The 23,999-nt window shown below is 37.7% G+C and overlaps 2 protein-coding genes across 2 annotated transcripts in view; both read right to left on the reverse strand.

Annotated features, from left to right (window-relative positions):
- Positions 1 to 23,746, reverse strand: LOC113063874 (DNA repair protein RAD50-like). Its single transcript, XM_026234277.1, has 21 exons — positions 23,613 to 23,746; positions 22,206 to 22,334; positions 21,546 to 21,711; positions 20,904 to 21,097; positions 20,600 to 20,806; positions 20,299 to 20,481; positions 18,800 to 18,957; positions 17,967 to 18,142; positions 17,272 to 17,509; positions 11,078 to 11,267; positions 10,500 to 10,626; positions 9,884 to 10,077; positions 8,649 to 8,759; positions 8,464 to 8,556; positions 8,245 to 8,358; positions 7,838 to 7,965; positions 7,384 to 7,611; positions 2,051 to 2,136; positions 1,797 to 1,939; positions 1,328 to 1,461; positions 1 to 1,189 (listed from the first exon to the last, which is right to left on the reverse strand). Exons 1-21 carry the CDS (start codon positions 23,625 to 23,627, stop codon positions 1,003 to 1,005), a joined length of 3,201 nt encoding a protein of 1,066 aa, XP_026090062.1. The 5' UTR covers positions 23,628 to 23,746; the 3' UTR covers positions 1 to 1,002.
- The window catches only part of LOC113063875 (DNA repair protein RAD50-like), a 7,687-nt gene continuing 7,369 nt past the window's right edge, over positions 23,682 to 23,999 (reverse strand). The window contains exon 6 of the mRNA XM_026234278.1: positions 23,682 to 23,817. Coding sequence (XP_026090063.1) covers positions 23,715 to 23,817 — 103 coding nt within the window. The 3' untranslated portion in view covers positions 23,682 to 23,714. The remainder of the gene's footprint in view (positions 23,818 to 23,999) is intronic.

Genomic DNA, 23,999 nt, shown 5'->3' on the forward strand with positions numbered 1-23,999 from the left:
ACAACAACAAAAAATCATTTCTATTTCTTTTAATTCAATTTATTCTTCCCCTCATGTTCTAGAAGAATAAACACATCAATATAAAAAGACAAGAGTTAAATAATTCAAAACACTGTAGAAGACTAAATTTACATGTGCATTATTTAAAATAAATGCAACTTGATATTTTGATATCCAATGTAAAGCTAAAGTAGCTATATTTTCCCCAAATTATGTAATTATTTAAAAATTATATAATGTTTTTGTCGTCAGGCTGAGCAGATTTAAATATCGTTAGGATTTATGTGAATATTGCTTTAAGCTCACTTAAATTAAAAGATGAATAATTAGATTGATTAATTAATTATGATGAATTAGTACTTTTCAAATCAACAACAATAGACAAATACTTTTTGATGCAAAGATAACCTATCATGAAATAAAGCCACACATAATTAGAATATATATATATATATATATATATATATATATACAATTTACAAGAAGGCCAAACTACACTTTTAGTAGGTAGGTAAAGAAAGGCTGATAAGTCTTTTGTTTAGATAAAAAAGCCAGCGGAGACCAGGACATAAATACATAAATGCAGCCTCGTCTGGTCAGAGGAGAACTGGCCCCCAAACTGAGCCTGGTTTCTCCAAAGGTTTTTTCTCCATTCTGTCACCGATGGTATTTTGCTTTGCTTTGTTACAATCAGTATTGTTAAAAGCGCTATATAAATAAAAGTCAGTCACGTGACATTCAGCTGAGTATGGTGACCCATACTCAGAATTTGTGCTCTGCATTTAACCCATCCGAAGTGCACACACACAGAGCAGTGAAGACACACACACACACACACAATGTGAACGCACACCCGGAGCAGTGGGCAGCCATTTTTATGCTGCAGCGCCCAGGGAGCAGTTGGGGGTTCGGTGCCTTGCTCAAGGGCACCTAAGTCGTGGTATATAAAGCTGACTTGACTTGTAGACTAACAGTCTTTCTTCTCTCATCTGATCTGATGCATCAGTGCAGGTAGGAGTTGAGAGTGTTGATGCTACACTTTGTGATCTCTGAACACTGGTCCCGGTTCTTCCGGATCCTGTAGAAATACTCCACATAGTTGGATCGTCCCAGGAGCTCCACGAAATCCTCATCGTGGGTGATAACAAGAAGCTGGAAGTTACGCTGCTGAGAACGACTCTTAATTATCCTGCAGAGATACCAAAAGTACATCTTTCAGTTAAATAGCAAATAAAAGTTTTTTTTTTCCCATGTTCCATTGTGCTGAAAATAGACTATGTTTCCTGTTTAAATACTTGTTGTTGTTTCTGTTTTAATAAAGACTTACTCCACCAGTGCGTGTGCCAAAGACTCTATATTCTCTCTGTCTAGGTTGGTAGTTGGCTCATCCAGTGCCAGAATCCCACAGTTCAGACAGAACGTCTCAGCCAGAGCCAACCGTATGATGAGAGAGGCCAGAACCTGCAGACATGCAGTAAAGCCAAAGATTACATACATTTAATTGGATTTAATAAAACAGGACTGTTTTGCTTTTGTTTTGCAGTTAAACATTCTGATCTATTGACAATCTGATCTATCGACCGATAAAATCATCGGCCAGGTGTGCTATTGGCAGTTTGGTCAACACAATTTGCACTGCACAGATAAAGTTTTCATTAAATTTGCAAAACAATTGCACTTAATGTACATAACCAGGGGCGATTCAGTGAGTGAAAAGAACTTTCCAATGGAGTGGTAAGTAAATATACTGTGCATTTTTATAGAGAAACCCAAGATGCATGTATTGGCTTAATGACCTTTTGTCCAGCACTGCAACGTCCACGCATGTCAAAAGCGGTGTCTCCTTTGACCATTACCACTCTATAGTTATAGGTCCTTCTTTTCAGGCCAGCGGAGGCGTTTTCATCCACATCAGAGTGTATCTCCACATACTCGATGTCTGCGAGAGATCAGGAGACTTCTAAACAATGCCATTTTTACGGACTAATATTTTTATTTCAATAAATAATCAGCATGGGATAAATCAAGTCAAGAAGCAATCATGGCAGACCTTGTCCTCTGTACGTGCTCCGCCATAAATCTCTGATGATTTTATTAATTTCCTTCATCTTCATGCTGTGAAACTTCATTATCGTTCTATAATAAAAAAAACATGAAAATAAAAAAAACAAATAAAAACAATAATAATAAAAAAGACTTGTACATATACATATAATATTTGTATCATATTGATTACAGACTTTTTTTATTATTATTATTAATTGGTATCGGTCAATTCTGGATATTTACAGTAATTTTCACTCTCATTTGCTATATTTTTGCATTTAGATTACCTTTGCCATTATCTAACACCCCAAGCAAATCTCAATATAGGATTATTTTTTCAAACTGTAAATTATAATTAATTTAAATTAATCTGACTGATTTGAGTTTCTAGTATTTTATTATTAATAATAATGAATACAACTTATTATTAAGACAAAACAGTATTGAACTTTGGTATGGATTTAGACTTTAGCTTGTTAATATTAGTTAATGCATTAAGCATCATGAACTAAAATATATTTAAAGTATTTATAGCAATATACAGTATTTTTGTGTTAATCTTGATGTTGTGTATATGTATACTAATGTATACTAATATTTATTAGTTGTGGTTAATTTGTATGTATACTAATAAATGTTAAACGTCTTATTGATACCAGTGGAATTTTCATTTCAGTGCATAATACATACAGTAATAAAGCAATAAAACAGTAAATTATTCACAATAATGCAGTGGCAATAAAAACAATAAAATACTTATTAGAGCTATCTGTTAGAGTAATAACCCCCCCCCCCCAAAAAAAAGAAAACTTGTTAAACACTATTTTTACAGTAAGTCTTTTTTTTCTTCTTTTTATTAGAACTGATATTAGACGAAAGCTTGCACCTAAGCATGGTGTGTCCTATCAGATTGCCACACTTCCTCTAGTCTTTTGCACAAACAGCAATGATGGTATCATTGTGAGAAGAACGGGTCAGCTGGTTTAATGTCAGACACAATAGTTCATCAGAAGAAAACTGCTTTACCAGGCTCTAATCAACCAAAAGCCCAGAAAGCTACATATTTTGGACAGCTGTCCATTTACAGTGTCCATTTAAAGCATACGGCTGTACAGAATTTGATTAGTGATGTGCATAAATCCCAATTCTCAGCCTTGGCAAATGTGTAATCAATCTTTGAAGTGGCGATACCTGGCAGGCAGTTACAGAGACTAGTTCGTTTGGCTTTGATGTACTAGTGGTCGACCAATATGGGTTTTCAAATGTTCAGGGCAGATCCCTTAAAGATATTTTGCAATGCTTGAATATTCAAAATATAAAAATCAATCCATTTCAGAAGGGAAGAATGTTTTCCGTGTGCATTCCTCCTAATGCCAGGGTCGGTGCCTGTGAGGACCAGAACCCCCCATCAGACTAGTGTGCTATCCCTTCTAAATTTTCTTTAAATGCGGAACACAATTCTACTTAAACATAATTTTGATCATATCTGCACTGATAGTATAATTAAAAAAAAAAAAAAAAAAAAAATTCTCTTTGATTTAGCAATTACATGACAGCACATGCCTAGGTTATTTCAATTATAATCAGCTAGAATTTACCTCTTTTATTGGTGAGGTTTTTTTTTTTTTTTTGCATTTTACTGAATGCTTATATCATGCCAAGCTCATTTTAATAGGCTTAGTATTGTATTTTCTATAATATAACATAACATTATTTAATAGTGACTGTGTGACTGTGCAGCATTACTGTTGTTAAACTTGTTAGCATGCTCATGCCTTTTATGTGTTGTTGGTAAAGTAACTACTCAGCATCTGAATGATTATCTGAAGAGTCAATGTGCAGTGTAGTTCTGTATTTAAGTTCTGCTCCTGGTTTATGCGACACAGCAATGATGCTCAATAGAGATGTGCACGGTGTAATTCGGTGTGAATGTTTGAGCCTTTTGTGTCGCATACATAGGTCCATTTGTACAGCAGTGGTCTCAAACTCAAATTCTGGAGGGCCACAGGGTACAGTTGCTGGTAATATAATTAGAATATCATCCAAAAGTTGATTGAGCCATTGCTGTGTCGCATAAACCAGGAGCAGAACTTAAATACAGAACTGCAGTCCAGTCCTTTAGACAGTTCTGACACTGTCTGTTGATCAAGAGTGGCTTGACACAAGGAATGTGACAGCTGAAATCCATGTCTTGCATACGTCTGTGTGTAGTGGTTCTTGAAGCACTGACTCCAGCTGCAGTCCACTCTTTGTGAATCGCCCCACATTTTTGAATTGGTTTTGTTTCACAATCCTCTCCAAGGTGAGGTTATCCCTATTGCTTGTACACTTTTCATCATTCAATTTCGCCTCTCTATTAATGTGCTTGGACACAGAGCTCTGAGAACAGCCAGCCTCTTTTGCAGTGACCTTTTGTGTCTTGCCCTCCTTGTGCAAGGTGTCAATGGTCATCTTTTGGATAACTGTCAAGTCAGCAGTCTTCCCATGATTGTTTAGCCTACAGAACTAGACTGAGAGACCATTTAAAGGCTTTGCAGGCGTTTTGAGATAATTAGCTGATTAGAGTGTGGCACCAGATGTCGTCAATATTGAACCTTTTCACAATATTCTAATTCTATGAGATAGTGAATTAGGGATTTTCCTTAGTTGACAGTTATAGTCATCAAAATGAAAAGAAATAAACATTTGAAATATATCAGCCTCTGTGTAATGAATGAATTTATTATATACAAGTTTCACATTTTGAATGGAATTAGTGAAATAAATCAACTTTTTGATGATATTCTAATTATATGACCAGCACCTGTACATCTTCAACCATCTCCAACTAACACCAGCTTGGAAGGTTCTAGTGATCCTGAAAATCTTGATTAGCTGGATTCAGGTGTGTTTAATCAGGTTTGGAGCAAAATCTTGCAGAGCTGTGGCCCTCAATGAACTGAGTTTGAGAACACTGCTGTAAATGGTTCATGAAATAAATTCATAGATAGATATAAGTAAATAAATAAATAATCCTTCTGTCAATCGCCAAAGATAATCAAGTGGCGTAAAGTATTTTGAATTTATCTTAATAATAATATAATAATATACAACTACAGCTACTGTGTCTCCAATACTTGTTAATAAATATTTGAAATGACTGATCTTTAGTATACTGATAAGTGTGATGTATTAATGAGTAAAGAAAAAATCATTCACACAATTTAAACATAAGAAATTGAAAATAAACAAGAATAAGAAAAGATTATGGCTCTGCACTGAAGATAACGGCAGAGTGACATCCACAGACCTGCTGATGTAACTTCTGTGAATGCAAGGGATGATATCGATCTAAACCACTGATGATGACTTGAGACTTCCCCTGTATATTCCTCCATGGGAAACCAGCAACATCATTTTGACTGCCTTTTTATAATAATGCTAACTGCTTTATCAATATTAATGAAATTGTGTAGTAGTGCAGAAGCCAGAATGTTAATGAAGGTTGATGTGAATTTGAGTTTGTCACTTATTGAACTCGTTTACAAAACTGAAAAAACCTGGGGAGTTGCTTTGGAATTCATTTTGTAAATGTAAACACATTTATAGCTTCCCTATGTCCTCAGTGGAAAAACGTCATTATAATTTTATCAGAACCAGTATTGTTCCACAAAAAAATGAATTTAGTTCAATACTATTTCAACAATTGCATTGTAAAAATGTCAATAGAGACTGATGGCTCAAAAGTTATTTGAACCTGCTCTATCACCTGTCCATTACATCCAATTCCCTTACATCTTTCACGTATTTCTAATGGGCTTTGGCCCACACTCACACAAATCTTTAACACAGCTTTTACTTCTTGTAATTTTCTTTTTTTGAAGTTTCCTTGAGGAAAGGGTTTCCATGCAGCTAACCACTGGGGTTCTTCAGGGTTTGGTATCTGGTCCTCTCCTATTCTCAATATACACAAACTCTCTGCATTGCTCTATCCGTCATTCTAATTTGACAACCCCATCATTTAAGCTGGTATATCTGCTTGCCTTTCAGACATATTATAATATCAACGATTCCTCGGTCTTTGTTGATCTTCAGTCAACTAAAAAGTGACCACCTTACACCCCTTTTGGACTCATTCCACTGGTTGCCTATTGCCGCCTGCAGACCATGCTACAAGACACACTGGATAACTGGCCAATCAGAGCACACCTTGCTTTTCAGAAAGATGAGCTTTGTAAAAATCGGCGCGTTTCAGAAGGCGGGGCATAGAGGAGAAACTATTAAAACCAAATAAACAAGTTGCATGACACCAAATACACAAAATAATGTTATTTTTAGCAACATCGTATGACCCCTTCAAAACTCCCTAGCGCTACTGAATGAAATGATGATCCATTAAGTGGTATACTGTAGGACCATGCAAGATTCGTATGTGATGATGGAAGCAATCTAATTCCATCTATGTTTTGATCATTGTTCCGAGTCTGATCCTATCTTTTTCAAAAATTATTATTTTTTGTTCAAAATGTTGCTTTTTACATGAAACTTACCCACATTCAAGTGTTATAAAAATGACATGAAGCTAGAACAAAACAGGTTTTTTTTTGTTTTTTAAAGCAGAGGTTAGTCTCTGTTCTTTGTATTGACATCGCATGTTCACATGATCATACAACAAAATATTCTGAGTGCCATTCAAATCTTGTGAAAATGATACAAAATGCTGGCGGTGGCTGGCAACTTAGAAAAAACTAAAATACAAAACACACAAGAGTTAACAAACACCTGAAGACACTACTTCAACCTACCAATCAAAATAATTTCCTACTAATAAAAAGATGGCATTTTCTGTCTTTTACTTTTTTGCATCTTTATTTCTGGTCTAGCTTATAAAAGCTTAAGTATTTCTGTACTGTGAGTATTGTGTGTGCCTGTATGAAAAAGTTGTTTATGTTTCTCAGATGTAAATCACTTTGATAAAAGCATCTGGTTAAAGATTTTTCAGTAATTTCAGTAAAAATAAATAATTCTATATACACATAGTGTAATATATTGTTTATATTGTAAATATATTCTTCCTTATACTGTCATCACCTAAAGATAGCAAGATGACTGCTTTTGTGGTTACAAAAGTTGCAATGGTAAGTATTTTCTCATATCTTTGGGGAGTCCCTGTAATGAAACCCACCGGTTAGTGATGATTCAAATGCATCATTTGGGCTAAAAAGTCTGAGTCAGACATGGCCTGTTGCTGATTGCTGCTTACTGTCTGCTGAACCACATCAAAACCAAACCTCCACACTGACAAACCGCTACCTGAAACTACCTTCCAGGAAACCCCTGATAACAAAATCTACTTACTGGTCTAGGGCTTTATAGTAGATGTCCAGGTCCTTATTGGCCAACTCTGTTGTTCTCATCACAATCATTTTGTCTCTGTAGAGATCATCGGCCCGGCAATACTGGTCCTCACTGAGCTCTTTATGAAAACAGAGGATCTCGCCCTCGTAGCCTTTCTGACGACCAAGTGCCACATTGTGGTTCTCTTTCAGGTCCTCCAACTTTTGCTTTTTTACTTCTTGCTCCTCACTTGACAACAGAAGACATACTTTTCAAGATACACATTCATTTGATGTTCACTCTCACGCTTCCAAAAGGTGGTTAACATTAAAGTAATTAGGAGATGGATTCATGTAGGTTAGTTATGGTAACTAAAGGGCATATACTTGGCATTAAGTTGACCTTCTAAAAGTGGGTCAAACATTGTCAAGACTTCCAAACTTGCACTTGGTGCCTATTTTAAGTGATCTCATACTTGTACATTTGCAGATCTTGCATGTTGCCTTTCTCTTTAAGTAAGTCTTCATGTTTCCTGGACACTTCTTTTAGCTCCTCCACACGCTTCCGTAAGGTCAAGTTGTCCTGTAGCCAGCGCTCTTGAACCTGTTAAAAAACATGATTTAATAATCATATAACCACAAATAAAACAGCAAGCCATATACTTTATTTTAGGAATAAAATGTATGAATATTGTAATAAAATACACATTCAGACAAGTGGTCTCAGATGATTAATCAGGTGTAATTGCATAATTTATAATTAGCAGTCTAGTCGCATCCAATTAATTAAGAAGTCAGAAGATTTTCCAAATGTCAGCATTCTGATGTTACAAGTGTTCAATATGCTCTCAAAAGCAAAAACACAGGAAGCTTTGCTTGGCACCTTCTGAGTGTCAATATCTTGGCGAATGTTGCCGATGTCTTTACTGATCTTGTCTCGCTGTTTCTCAGCCTCATGTAGTCGTTTTTCTACCTCTTGTAGCTCATTTTTTTTTTGCTAAAGAAGTCAAAAAAAAAAAAAAAATACATGAAAATAAATGGTAGTGGGGGAAATAAACAAACTTGCATACAATGAATGACAGCTAAAAAAATTTTGTTGTACCTCTTTGTTGCTGTCTTTGCCGTCTTCTATGTACTTGGTAATCACATTTTCAAGAAGGGTCAGATTTTGTACTTTTTCCTTGATTGCACTGATCTAAAAGAAGATTGACATCATCCTGATTTAAAGTAAATGTCCACAACATTTCATATAGTACACTGTGGTAAAACAGAAAACATAAGTCAGACCTTTTTCTGTCCTTCCTCCTGTTTCTGCCTCTTGCGCTCAGCAAGGTCCTGTTTTTCATGCTGGAGCTTCTCCAGAGCAGCAGCTAGAGGAGACGCCTGCTCCTCTGCATCCTAACAAACAAACAAATCATCATGAAACAACAGAAACAATGATTGATGGCAGTACTGGTCAAATGCTTTTTTTTTTTTTTTTTTTGTATACTCACCAAGGCTGCAATTATTTGGTAAAAAAATACAGCAAAAATACAGCTGTTGTGAAAATTTTATTTTTTATGTCTTTCTCATTTTAAAATATATAAACATTTAATTTATTAATGTGATAAAAAAAACAAAAAACAAACAAACAAAAAAAAACTTAAATTTCAGCAACATTACTCCAGTCTTCAATGTCACATGATCCTTCATTCTAATATGCTGATTTCAAGAAACAGGAAATAGAACGTAAAAAAAAAAAAAAAAAAAAAAAAAAAAATATATATATATATATATATATATATATACTGTCGAGTGTCAGATTGAGTTATTACATATTTGATTAAAATCCATTTTATTTATCCATGGCACAGGCATGTTTTATATGTAGCCTAAGTAAATGTATCCAATGACTTGTTTGCACTATTTAGCCATAATTATTATTCTTTTTTTTACGGCAATAGTTTTTTTGGTAACACTTTACAAAGCAAAATTTATTAATGCATTAATTAACATTACCTAACAGGGAGCAATTATTATTATTATTATTTTAAAAATTAATCTAGTGTTCTTCAGCATTGTTGGTGCCATTCCATGAACCATTCCCCCACAGCAAACAGAACAGAACCAAACTGAACCGTGGCTCCAAAACCGTGATGCGAACCAAATCGTGGGATTGGTATATCAGCACACCCCTAGTGCGCACCATCACTCCTCAGAATTCTCTAAGAAGGAAGATATCAGCAAAACTGAGGAGTACTTCAAGCAATGCATCACCTTTTCCTTGATACTCAGGGAACCAAGGTCACATAAATAATAGGTTACTCAATGCTGCATCAGTAGCTGACACTGTGGGAACAGTATACTGCAATGCAATACAACCAGGTAACTGCTGGGCTTCTCAGAATGACAAACACGAAAGACTGACTACCTGCTCATAACTGTCACAACTGGAGGGTGTTTATGTCTTCTACTGATGCAGTGTTGAGTGAACCTATAGAATGAAACTAAAGGCACATTAAAGTGGAGTGGGCGTTCCTCACTTGAATGTCTCTGTGGAGTGTTTGGATCTCAGTGGTGAACGCCACACACTGCTCCTCCAACTGTTGACGTTTCTGCATATTGCTGGAGATCTGGAGCTTTCCTCCACGAATCTCATTTACGCTGCTCCTCAAGGCCTGGATCTGATCCTGTTTGTCCTGGATCAGTTTCCTCTTCGTCTCCATCTTACTGCAGGCTACACAGAAGGATCATCACATGGAAACACAGTAATAAACAGGGTCATATTGGCTTTAGAACTGATTTGACCAGTATCTGGGAATGTGACATGTAACACTTTGGGAAGTCCTGTGGTGTGACATGCTATATCTAAAATAATTTTCAAAAGCATTTTACCAATAGATATTTATATTAATAATGCATGCAGGTTTTATGACACTTATGAACTGAGTGCCTATCATTTGATCACAAAAGCAAATAACTATTTAAAAAAAAAAAAAAAGTAGTGAAGGCAAAGGTGATTTAAAATATTTGATCAAATAAATGCAGCCTTGGAGAGCATAAAAAAAAAAAATCTTACAGACCATAAACTTTTGAACGGTAGTGTACATTCACATGAGATTCACGGAGGTTTTATTCTACATAACCTGCTGAACCTACTTGTGTCCAGGCGGTGTTGGGTCTCTTGTTTCTCCTGGCTGACCTGCTGCATTGTACGACTGAGGTCAACTCCCTGCAACTTGGCTGCATGCTGAGCGATCTTCCTCTCTACATCCTTCAGGTCAAGCTACACATAAAAGAAAACATTCTGATTACGCACAGGTGGAGAAAAATACAGCTTGTTAAGTTGTATTGTATTGAATATTGTTTCCAGGTATAAGTCTCTACTCCATTTCAAGTGAGATTACTACAGTATATTAACAGCCATTTTTCTTTTTATAGCACACCTTAAAGCTGAACTTCAGAAAATCAGGGTGTACACTATCTTTTAAAGTCAGTCAGGCACCAATATTTTCAGGCACCAATATTTTCAGCTACTGTTAGATTCATGAAGTCTTAAGATTAAGAAAGATATACATTTGCAGTGCTGTGTATATTAAATCCGAATCACAATACTACATTATTCTGTGTTCTAGGTGTTAAATAAGTCTTTAAAGGACATGTTGTGTTGTACTGATGTGATATATGTGACTGGATTGTATTTTCAGTGTTTGGACTAAATGGAAATGAGTTCAAACCTGATAGCGATCCATGAGTAATAGGTCCTGCAGACAGGCTTTGGCTGTTTCTTCCTCAGACATCATTGTGCAGAGCAATGTTTTCTGCTCCTCAGTGTCACCTTTCAGCTTCTCAATGTCTCGATTCACACCCTGGAGTTCATTTCTGAGCTCTGGCAGATCTTTCTCCTGGAGCTTCACTATAGACTGCCTGTCAATACAGTAGATGGACATATTAGAAAATGATTAATCTATATCTTAAACTGTATGAATCTGATGAATGGATGAAAAAGGTAAAAATGTAGAAGGGTAGATGGATGGACGAAATGATAAATAGGTGAATGGATGAAGAATATTTGGATGGGTTATAATGAATAACAGGACAAAAAGGTCAATGGATGGATAAAGAGTAAACTGATAAATAGTTGAAGGAAAGGGTGGATGTATGGATAAATAGGGGAACAGATTAATGGATGGAAAAGGGTTAAATAGGCAAATGGATCAGGATAAACAAAGGGGTAAAACGGTAGACAGTAGATGTAGGGGTAAAAAGATGGATAGACGAATGCATTTAGGGGAAATTAGGTGAATGGATGAGTGGACAAATGAAGGGGTAAATAATTGAATGGATGGATGAGTGGATGGATGGATCAAGAGGTAAATGGATGGGTGGATGGTTGATGTGGTAAATAGGTAAATGGATGATGGATGGATGATGGATGGATGGATGAAGTAAATAGGTGGACGGATGGCTGGATGAATGAGTAAATATATGGAAGGACAGATAACTTAACGGAGTTAAGAGGTGGACAGGTGGATGTAAAATGGATAGGTGATGACAGCAGTTTTAACTCAGTGTTAGAGCAACTCTCATTATTTGCATGTGCTTTTAAATGTTTCATTCCGTGTGTTGGTGTGACCTGTGCTTTTTCAGAGCGCAGCATACACATAAAACTAAACTTGCGACAAAATAAAGTTTATAAATTACATGTAGACTCAGTTGGTTATGTATAAGGTGAAAGTAAACAGTTGAGAGGAAAACGTAAAGTATACATGCCTGTATATTAGATGCGTGCAGGTCTTAAAAAGACTATTAAACACGCAGCCTACTGTCATTACTGTAAAGGGATAGATCAGCCTAAAATTTCATTTCTGTCATTATCTACTCACTTTCACGTTGTCCCAAACCTGTATTAATTTCTTTCTTGTGCTGAACACAAAAGAAACCCATATTGAAGAATGTGGGTAACCATAAAAAAAAAAAAAAAACTAAAAAAGAAAAACTAAATCGAAGTCACTGTGGACCAGCAACTTGTAATGGGTGTCTGAGGCTGGAATCGAACTCAGGTCTTCTAGTCCACTGAACTACCTATTCACCGCTGGGCTATGGTGGATGATAGATAGTCGTTGGACCCAAGAGCAGAAGAACAACAAGAAGGCTTTGTCAATCGAACAAAAGGGTTTTACTGAAGGTTCCAAGTTCCCAAAGTACAACATAGAAGCCGGGCTTTCTCAGTGAAAATACAAAAAAAGATAGCACAAGACTGACCACAAGTCTAAGGAAGAGGCACACTTAAATAGGCAGAACACCAACAAGATAATAACCAGCAGGTGGTAGAAATCAATCACTAATTAGTGGTGACCCAGAGAGTTCTACAACGGCTGGGCCACCTAGAGGATGGGAGAGTCATTGCACCTCATGAGTGACAGGGCCGACTAATGGTTGGGGGAGTCATTACATGAGCAGCAACTAGAGGCTGGAGCCTTACAGGAGCCCCTCCTCCACGAACGGCTCCTGACGTTCCCTTAGCTATGTTGACCACGATGGTGGAACTCCCCGATGAGATCTGGATCGAGGATATCTCCGACTGGCACCCAGGACCGCTCCTCTGGGTCATACTGGGGTGTGGACCAAACTGACATTCAAAAGGGGACATGCCTAAGGAAGAGTGGTGTAAAGTGTTGTGTGCAAACTCAGCCCAGATCAACTGATAGCTCCAAGCAGTCTAATTGTTAGACACCAGGCATCTGAGAGTCTTCTCGATCTCCTGGTTGACCCTCTCAGTCTGTCCATTTTATCGGGGGTAAAATCCAGAGGATAGGCTAATGGATGCCCCAATGAGGTTACCGAAATACTTCCAGAATCGGTAGGTGAATTGTGATCCCCGGTCAGACACCATATTTTGGGGAAGGCCATGGATTCGGAAAACATGTTGCATCAACAATTCCACAGGCTGGCCCGCTGTGGGAATCTTGGGTAATGGTATTAGGTGACAGGATTTAATCAGTCTTCCACCACCAGAATTACAGAATTGACACTTGGGTAAACCAGTTACAAAGTCCAAAGATATGTGGGACCAGGGGCATCTAGAGATGGGTAGTGGGTGCAACAGGCCATGAGGGTGGCTTCTGGGTTCCTTGTTCAGGGCACACACAGCATATGCAGCAACAAAAGCCCGAACGTCTCGTTGCATGTTGGGCCACCAAAACCTTCTCTGGATGAGTTTCAATGTCCTTGTGCTCCCAGGATGGCCCGAAGAGAGAGAAGCATGGCCCCACTGTAATAATTCAGAACTCCCAGTATCAGGTACAAAAAGGCAACCAGGTGGGCCAATACCTGGGTCAGGATGTTGCTGTTGAGCCCTCTTAACTGTGGTCTCATTTCCCCACTGAATAGATGTCACCACTCTGGAGCTGGGTATGATAGGCTCAGGTATGTCCTACACTTCTGGTGGATCAAATTGTCTTGAAAGGGCATCAGGCTTTGAGTTCTTAGAACCTGGGTGACATGAGAGGGTAAAATCAAAACGATTAAAGAAGAGGGCCCAACGAGCCTGACATGAAGTTAATGTCTTGGCCTCACGGATGTAGGTGAGGTTTCTGTGGTCGGTCCAGCTAAAGAATGGGTGTTTGGCCCCCTCCAGCCACTGTCTCCACTCCTCAAGTGCCAACTTTACTGACAACAGTTCCAGGTTACCAAGGTCATAATTATTCTCGGCTGGGGAGAGTCATCGTGAAAAGTAAGCACAAGGGTGAAGTTTGTGGTCATTTCTAGCCCTCTGTGATAGAACAGCTCCTACCCCAACGTCCGAAGCATCCACTTTGACAACAAATGGCAATTCAGGATCTGGGTGAGTAAGAATGGGTGCGGACGTGAAGAGCTGCTTGAGTCGGTTGAATCCCTGATCTGCCCTCTCAGTCCACTTAAAAGGGCTTGATGTCATGGCAGCTTTTTCAGGAGGGCAGGTACCTGGTAGCAGATCTATTGCACAGTCATACGGTCTGTGGGGTGGCAGAGAAGCGGCACGGGTCTTGCTGAAAACTTCAGAGGTCTGTGTATTCTGAGGGGACTCGAGACAGCTCAGGAGGAATCACTGGGATGCTGGAGGATACAGGTCGTATCTTGGGGATAGTTAACACCTCTGTGGATTGGGCTGGTGGCTTGAAAGGGATGGGCAGCAGCTTGGAAGTGGTTGGGGAGTCAGAATTCGCCAGCAACTCAATTAGTACCCCAATCAACCACTGCCCTGGCTATCCAATCTATGTGGATTATGGAGGGATAACCATGGGAAACCAAGGATTAAGGGGAACTCTGGTGAATGAATCAATAAAAACTGTATCCTCTCCTTATGACAACCGATTTGGAGATGGAGGGGTGTAGTGCACTGACTCACCTGACCATAGCCCAGAGATTTCCCGTAAAATGCAGTTATGGTCAGGGGTTCATGAAGAGAGACGGGCTGAATTCTTAGGTGTCTGGCTAAAGTATAATCAATAAAATTTTCAGCAGCCCCTGAATCTAGGAAGGCCCGAAGCTTATGATGTTGGTTGCCCCAATTCAGTGACACATTGAGCGAAACCCCAGAAGCTGTTGGTTGGGGGAATGTGATTACTCTCGTCCCAGCCCCCCTCTTCTCAGACGAGAGTTGTCTTTTCCTGTCAGCTCAGGAGACTCAGTTTTTTCACCTAAGCATTGTAGGATCTTCAGTAAGGGTTTTACTGAATGTTCCAAGTTCCCAAAAAACAAAAGATGAACAGTAACAAAACCAGAAGCCTAACAAACTTGACTTCCTAGGCAAGGATTACACACGATAGGTTAGCTCAAGACTGAACACAAGTTTAAGGAAGAGGCACACTTAAATGGGCAGAACACCAACAAGATAATGACCAGCAGGTGGTAGAAATCAATCCCTGGTTAGTGGTGACCCAGATAGTTCTACAACAGCTGGGCCACCTAGTGGATGAGAGAGTCATTGCACCTCATGAGTGACAGCATCGACTAATGGTTGGGAGAGTCATTACATGAGCAGCAACTAGAGGCTGGAGCCTTACACAACTGTTTTGTTTTCCTTGTTCCTCAAAATAGCATTTATGTTCAGAAGAAAGAAACGCATTTAGGTTTAAAACCACTTTTGAGTGAGTCAGTGGTGGTATAAAAATAAAACACTATGAAGAAATGAAAGACAGCTGACCGAATTTTTATTTTTGGATGAACTCTTCCTTTAAAGGGGGGGTGAAATGCTATTTCATGCATACTGAGTTTTTTACACTGTTAAAGAGTTGGATTCCCATGCTAAACATGGACAAAGTTTCAAAAATTAAGTTGTACGTTTGAAGGAGTATTTTTGTTCCAAAAAAACCTCTTCCGGTTTGTCACAAGTTTCGGAAAGTTTTTTTCGAGTATGGCTCTGTGTGACGTTAGATGGAGCGGAATTTCCTTATATGGGTCATAAGTGCGCGCTCTTCTGCCGGAAGAGCGCGTGCTCCCTTATAGCAGAGCACTGGCTGAGCACAGCCTGATCAGAGCGAGAGCGTCGCGAAAAGTCACAAAAGAAGTGTGTTTTTGGTTGCCAGGGCAAGACAACCCTGCACAGATTACCAAAAGAGAAACAGCATTAAGGGACCAGTGGATGGAGTTTATTTTTACAGAGCATCAACGGAGTTGTGCAAGTGTTTTTGTTTGTTCCCTGCATTTCGGATTGCACGTCGTTTATTACTTAAGGATAATGCAGTCCCAACGGAAAAGGGTCACGATCGTGTGTTGGAACCACATGCGGTGAGTAAAACTGCTTCAAATATCTCTGTGTTGTTAACTTAGCTATCAGCGCGTAAGCACACCAAGTAAACAACATGCAATGTTGTCATCAAACTGCACTTTCCACATGTACAGCTTAAAAAAAAAAAAAAAAAAAAGACGACATAAAGTGGAACTTAGTCATTTTCCAAAACCGCTAAGCAAATATTTACAGTTTCAGTACATACCACATAGCATATCGCCTTTGCTGATGCTGCTCTTGTTAAATTTCAGCCTCTGGATCTGTGTCACAGCTTCCACGTGCTCTCAACTCAAAAGCCTACTGGCGCTCGTGATTCTTTAGCTCCGCCCACACGTCACGCCTCTAGGCGCTCGTGTTTTTCCGGGAAAAATCGGTACAGACTATCTTTCTCTTATAAATATAATAAAAATAAAGACTTTTTGGAGTTATGAAGGATGCAGTACTACTCTATAGGTACTCAAGATTAACAGGATATTGAGTGAAAACGAGCATTTCACCCCCCCTTTAATGTTAATAAAACAACAAAACAGAGAAAGATCACTCACTGCTCTTGACTGAAGAAATTTAATACAGCTGCTTTAGGAATCAGCTTATATAGTGTTTTAATTTTTATAATTGTTCATTAAATTTCTTGAATGCTCCTGTTAAATACACCTATTGTACCTAAAAATAAAGCACTGTTTGTTTTAGTTGTATATTATGAGTATTTGTCATTCCTTTATCTTTGTTACTAAACAATAAGAACAAAGATTTTTATCTTTGTCCTAAATATCTGCCATTCTTTTTTTGTTACCTTGAAAAGGCTTCTTCTTTATAATAGGGAAATTAGTTTGGCTGTAATGCTCAGAAAACTTGCAAAATAGTAAAACCAACATGATAAAATCATGAATCGTGATGCAATATTGATATTTTTCCATAGCGCCCACCCCTATCACGAAGTGGTGTAGGATGGATTGATAAATATATTGAGTAAAATGGATGGATGGTTGAATGACTTAATAGGTGGACTAACAAATAGATGGCCAAAAAGAAGTAGGCTGTCTGGATGTAAGAAGTGAGATATAGGTGGATACAAAGGTAAAGTTAAGGATGGATCAGTGGAGGATATTTGAATAGACAGATGAAAGAATGGACGGAAAGAAAGACATGAATTATTGCCTGATTGGCTTCAGTGCGACCATTTCTTCACGCCTATGCTCCTTCCTCTTCAGGTCATGCTCAGTGTTCTTTAGTTTGTCCGAGATGAGCCGCAGCTTGGACTGCATGTCATTAATGACGTCCTGGAGCTCTGCCTCTGATGGGAACTCACGCTGACATACGGGACAGCAGGGCTCGCCTTCCTCCGTCAGCTGACTGATGAACTGACTGTAGATGGCTGTCTCCCCCACCAGCATGGCTGCTCAGAAAAAAAAAAAATCCAGGCCAGAGATTAAGACACTGAGAATCACATTAAGAACATCTGAGAAAACTGGAGATGTTCTGAATTTGCATACATACAGGGTAATGCAACTGCTACAGACTACTTAATCTCAGCTGTGTGGGTAACATTAACATCTACAACATTAAAGTCCTCAGCCTGCTACTACATATCTACAGTTAATGCACTACTTGGTAAAAATGTTATATTATAAATACTAATTTACCATAAACCAGGCCCACACTGAATCTTCATCTGCAAAATCCACAAACTTGAGTGAAAATCTAAAGCCATCATTCACGAAATGCGTCCCCTGGCCCATGTGGGTTTGTGTAAGCTTTGGTATGAAACTTTAATTAATTTAATTCTGCTTACTTATATTAAATATTTTGAGTGGGTCTAAAAAGTTTTGTAAGAGCTGAACACACTTCCGTACCTCTCTGTTTTGAACACTTCTCCAACTCATCCTTCAGCTTGTTCAAGTCCGATTCAAAGTCCTGACTGCCACACACATTAAAAAGTCTCTCTTCATAACTGACCAACTGCTCTTCCTTGTGTTTGATTTCTGCAGTAAAGTTTGTCTTCTTCTGTTCTACTGATGCAAGTTCCTTACTGTGAAACAAAACCAAACATTTCTGCTCAAGTTGTCAAGCAATGCTAGTTTCGTTTCATTTTTCATACTTTTCAAGCCTGAAACAGTGCAATGCAATCAAAGGACAAGTTTAAAACCTAAAAAAGATACTTTAATATAATTGTGAATTAATTCAACACTGTAAAAGACACTGTAAGTTGGAGAAAAACTGTACATTATTGTATATAAACACATGTTTTACTGTTCTTTTATTTTTAAACAGTTCATGTACTCTACTACAACCGCAATTCTTTTTTAAATTAGAGATGTTTGTCTAGACAGTCCTATTATGCTATGTCTGTGTAAGCAAAACGTCACCATTTGAATACTACATTGCGTGTTCCACTGCCCTAAATATGAACTATTCTTCAGGAACCCGGAATCGAAACTGCGTATGTCTTGACGATATTACTTAAGAATGTGGGTGGTTGTGCAGTATTTTCTGTTATATCAAGGTCAGTGCTTGTGCATGTGTCCTTTATCATGTAGATGTTTAGATTGTGTTTCCTGCACAAAATATATTTAATCCTCACACTAAAAATCTGTGTTTATAGCATTCCCCATCTTGTTCAAATAAACGTCTACTATTATATACAAATGTTTGTTAAAAAAACAAATAGCTGAAAAGTGTGACAGACTTCGTTTCGCTGAGCAGTTCTCTGGTGGAGCTGATCTCTTTGGTTTTGGAGTAGATCCAGTCTTGTAGCTCTTTCTTGCTTGGGAAGTGTCCCAGCAGAGACACCAGCTCTTCATTATGTGTCGACTCGATCTTCTTCACTTGCTCCTCTTTTTCCATCTGGAATCCGAAAGCAGCAATAAACTATTCATTTTTTTGTTGTGTAAAATTGTCACTTTCCCAGACCCATTCTGGCAAAAGAACTCATAATAAAGCTGCTATATATATATATATATATATATATATATATACACACACACACACACACACACACACACACACACAGTAAAGACCAAAAGTTTGGACACACCTTCTCATTCAAAGAGTTTTCTTTATTTTCATGACTATGAAAATCACACTGTTGAACTGAATCACACTGAAGGCATCAAGGGCTATTTGACCAAGAAGGAGAGTGATGTGGTGCTGCGCCAGATGACCTGCCTCCACAGTCACCGGACCTGAACCCAATCCAGATGGTTTAGGGGTGAGCTGGAACGCAGACAGAAGGCAAAAGGGCCAACAAGTGCTAAGCATCTCTCGGGGAACTCCTTCAAGACTGTTGGAAGACCATTTCAGGTGACTAGCTCTTGAAGCTCATCAAGAGAATGCCAAGAGTGTGCAAAGCAGTAATCAAAGCAAAAGGTGGCTACTTTGAAGAACCTAGAATATGACATACTTTCAGTTGTTTCAAACTTTTTGGTTATGTATATAATTCCGTATATAATTCCACATGTGTTAATTCATAGTTTTGATGCCTTCAGTGTGAATCTACAAATTTCATAGTCATAAAAATAAAGAAAACTCTTTGAAGGAGAAGGTGTGTCCAAACCTTTGGTCTGTACTGTATATAATCTCTCATTTAGTGTTTCAATGTAAAAAAATTATGAAAATAGGACTGAAAAATGTAATCACTCTCACTTTATATTATAAACACTAGTATAAACACATTTTCTGTAGGAATTATTTTATAAATTGCACAATCTACAGAAAAGCAAAAAACAATAATTTAAAAGAAATCAATTAAATTATATAGTCAATTTATAAATCATATCTAAATAAATCATAGGTTAAATAAATCATTTAAAGCAGTGGTGGCCAACATCGGTCCTGGAGAGCCACAATCCTGCAGAGTTTTGCGCCAACCCAAATCGAACACACCTGAACAATCTAATCAAGGCCTAAGTGTTACTAGAAAGTGACAAGCAGGACTGTGGCTCTCCAAGACCAACGCTGGCCACCACTGATATAAAGACATGTACTGACATCTAGGTGTTACAGTTATATACTGCAAGCAATGTGCTGACATATGTATGTCATATGCAGGTCAGTTCTAATATTTCTGTTCAGATGTGCTACTGCCCAAAGACTTTTATTTTGTTTACGTTTGTTGCATTTGTTTTTTGGCATAAAAGTGAGGATTGACCACTAATTTGGCAAAAGAGTGATGGTGTGTGAGCTCACCTTGGTCTTTGTGAGCATCTCCATCTGTGTGCGTGCCACGGTGTGTATGTTGAGCAATTCCATCTCCTGGTCTAACTTGCGCTGGGCCTGATCCAGTTTAGTTTTCTCCTTCTGTAGTTCAATGACCTCTGCCTTTAGACTGTCCACCATACAGGACTGCACGGCATTATCAAGCTCACGCTCCTATAGACACACACACTTTAAGAGATTAAGTTGAGTAAACCAATAGAACATTGATACAAATACATTTGCATGCTCAAAGCAAGTCATGTGTGGACTAGTGCAGTAGCGCAAGCCTAACCGCTTTCTGAAGTTCAGTGTCTAGCTCTTGTAGTCTGCTTGAAGAGCCCTCCAGTCTTTGGAGGTCAGACTTGATGTTTTCCAGTTCCTGTTGTTTCTTGGCTTGTATGTCTGTCTTCAGCTCAATGGTTCTCTCTAGACCTGTCTTCTTATCTTGGAGATCATCGATGCTTTGCTGCTTCTGTTCCTCTTTCTGCTGCATATCATGCTGAAACCAAATTAAGAAATTCTTACCAAAAAATGGCAGCATGTTACAATACTAATTTTGAACTTAGAGTTATTATAAAGTTTTACTCAAACCATACCATAGTTTGGTTAAGGGCCTCCGTGTCTTGGTCCAGTCTTTCTTTGACTTGTCTGTGGAAGCTCTCGAGGTGTCGCTCATTAAGAGGAGTCCGGTCATAACCCTCCAACTCCAGGGAAGATGCTAAACTCTTGACCTGGGTGTCCCTCTTTTCAATGTTTTGTGTGTGAATATTCGCCTCCGACTGCAGACAGCCTTCAAACAAACAAAACATTTATGATGAACACCTCTGAAAAATAATAAACTTTGTATATTCTGCTAAAAGACCATATGACCAAATTCACTTTGGTTGTTCTTTAATAAAAGATTTGCCATATATATATATATATATATATATATATATATATATATATATATATATATATATATATATATATATATATATAACTACCCTTGTGTGTTTGATGTTTGTAAAAAGTTGTTTTGCCATTCAATCAAAGGAGTAATAAACAGATAAATATTTGTTAGTAGCAACCCTAGTGTAACTCATACATGAACCTAGCAAAATAATCATGGTTTTACCAGGCTGTGTTTCAAACTAAAAGGACATAATTTTCATCTAGCGACTCTTTTAAACATTACAATCCACTACAATCCACGTTTGAGGGTATTTAGGAAACTGATGTCCACAACTGATGACCACCTTGCTCAAATAGTAGTTTAGATTTGATGGGATTCATCCTCTGGCACTCTTGGCAAGCCTGTTCATGCTCACGCTCGCACTCCATTAGTTTATGTTCCTTCTCCTTCACAGTCCTCTGGTGGTTCTGATACATGTCCTGCAGCTGATCATCTGAGCCCTGAAACACCTAAAACAGCACAATACAGAATCAGCGTTCCTCAATGAATGAACAAATGGTGTGGCGCAAGGCTTTGTCCTGGGCCTCTTGCTTTTCTAGATATACAAGCTCCTGTTAGGTGATATTTTTAGTAAACATGGTTTTAGTTTAACATAATAATTCAATAATAGATAAATATCTCTCTTCTTTAGTACAATTAAAAGCTTGTGAAGAAATCTTCAGATGGGAAAGAGGGTGAAATGAAATCAAGACATGACTCTGACTGAAACTGAATTGAAAGATAAGCATGCAAAAGCAAATCCCTTGTTTCAACATCAAAAAATCAACATCAAATAAAAAGCATCCATTACTGAACATCCTGTACATGTTTTCTATGCAAAACACTTCCTCTGCTTTCAAACGATCATTATCTGGCTTTTATGACTAATACTGATAGTAGTGAAACTTTCACAACTGATGAAGACTGTACTTTTTTGGTTTTGTTTTTAATAAACTTTGGTTACCCGCTCCATCTTTTCCTCTAGTTCCCGGTTATCATCCTCCATCTGTTTCTTCCTGCTGTCCAGAGCTTTGATGTCATTATCCAACTTCATCAATTTGCTGAGGCTGCTCTCTATGCTTTCCAATTCATTCTGAAAATATGGAGAAGGTGTTTTTGTTAAGTATACATATTATAACTGCATAGGTCTGTGGGCTAAAATTCAACTGATGTGCAGTAACAGATATGTATTTTGACAATTTCAGCTCTGATTGTGGATTGTATCATAATGTGTATAGCTTCCATTTTTACACTGAAGTCATGTTCTGTTTGGTTCCAAAGTTTCAAATAAATAATAATTATATTTAATAAATACATAAATAAATTAATTAAATTAGTTATCTCTAACTTTTAATTTGTAAATAGGGTTGCAAGAAGGGCAAATTTCTGGAAACTTTCCCAAAAGTTACAAATGTTTTTAAGAAAAAAAAAAGTTTCCAAAAATTCAGGATTTTTTTCTGGAAATATTCAGACTCTTTGCAACTCTATTAGTAAATAATTATCTGACCAGATTATTAAAAAAAACAGAATTCCTTAAGTGTTACTTTAAATCCATGAATGTGTTTATTAAAAAATATACATTTTTGTCCAGCCAAAGATACTGTGATATATGCCTCAACTATTGGTGCAACAGTTCACATAAGTCAGGGTTTGATATGAATATTTGGGGTTGAGTTCGGTACAACAGGAATTATTATTATTATTATTATTATTTTTTTTAAAACAGTAATACATACATGTAGCATGAGCAGTTGATTTTAATTGATTTAAAGGGAAAACAGAATGGTCTGACTTTAGATTTGTGAAATGATGCTACATAAGACACCTGCACGAAACAAAAACAGCAGACGGACTGAATGAAAATGCTAATTTATTCTCTGACAGCAGGTGGCGCTTATGGAACAGCAGCAATAGTTTCCTTGGTTACTGCTGTAAACAAAACAGCTGTGCTTATAAGCACTACTTTAATATGCATTATATAGAGGTAAGCGGAAAAGAAAATGGCATCAAAAAATTTCTATAGACCTTTCATAGATACATTCATATGAACCCCAACAAATTTGTCTTCCTATATTTAGAGTGTCAAGAACAGTGAGCTTGATCTGCCTGGAACATAATTTTCTCCTCTTTACAGACTTCCTAAAACTTCAACACAGATACAATTTTGGGAAATGATTACAATGCATTTTGTGTGCAATTCAGGAATAGAGAAAAGGAAAAAAAATGGTTCTGATTTACATCTGGTCAAACTGCATTTCTAGAGTTCTGATTTAAAAACATCATAAATAATAAAAAGGTGGTTCTTCATGCTCTTGCTGGCCATCTGAACTGCTCGCTCTTGTTTTGTATTGGTGTGTTCTTTGTGTCTCACCTCCAATGAGTCCATCTGACTCTTGATGCATTGGACACTCTCTTTAGAGGAAGACAGCTGAGCCTCTTTAGTGGACAGCAGCTCTCTAAACTCTTGCGCTTTTTATTTGTTCTGTTTCAGGTACTTGAGCTCCGTCTGGCAGGTTTTGACAATGATGGTTTGCTTCTTCCTCAGCTCCCGCAGTTTGTCCAACACCTTTATGTACCTTCAAGCAAAGGTTTTGGTTATTTTCAGCCATTCATCTGTGATGATACCTTAACATGCGCAAAAGACAACATAGGACAAGCCAGTGTTAAAGAAAATTAACTGATTAACTACAGATTTAGTTTAACAGGGTTTTAACATATAATACATTTCAGTTAGGCTGGTCATCAGTATATTTGTATG

Source organism: Carassius auratus, chromosome 46, assembly GCF_003368295.1.
Source record: "Carassius auratus strain Wakin chromosome 46, ASM336829v1, whole genome shotgun sequence".
NCBI classification, from domain to species: Eukaryota; Metazoa; Chordata; class Actinopteri; order Cypriniformes; family Cyprinidae; genus Carassius; species Carassius auratus.

Excerpts from the sequence above, each read along its gene's own strand:
- LOC113063874 (XM_026234277.1), bottom strand. Across the intron at positions 21,098-21,545 it reads TAAACTACTATTTGAGCAAG|GCTGTCTGCAGTCGGAGGCG; the intron begins GTGGTCATCAGT and ends GTTTGTTTGAAG. Across the intron at positions 11,268-17,271 it reads GTCGCACTGAAGCCAATCAG|GCAGTCTATAGTGAAGCTCC; the intron begins GCAATAATTCAT and ends CTGTATTGACAG.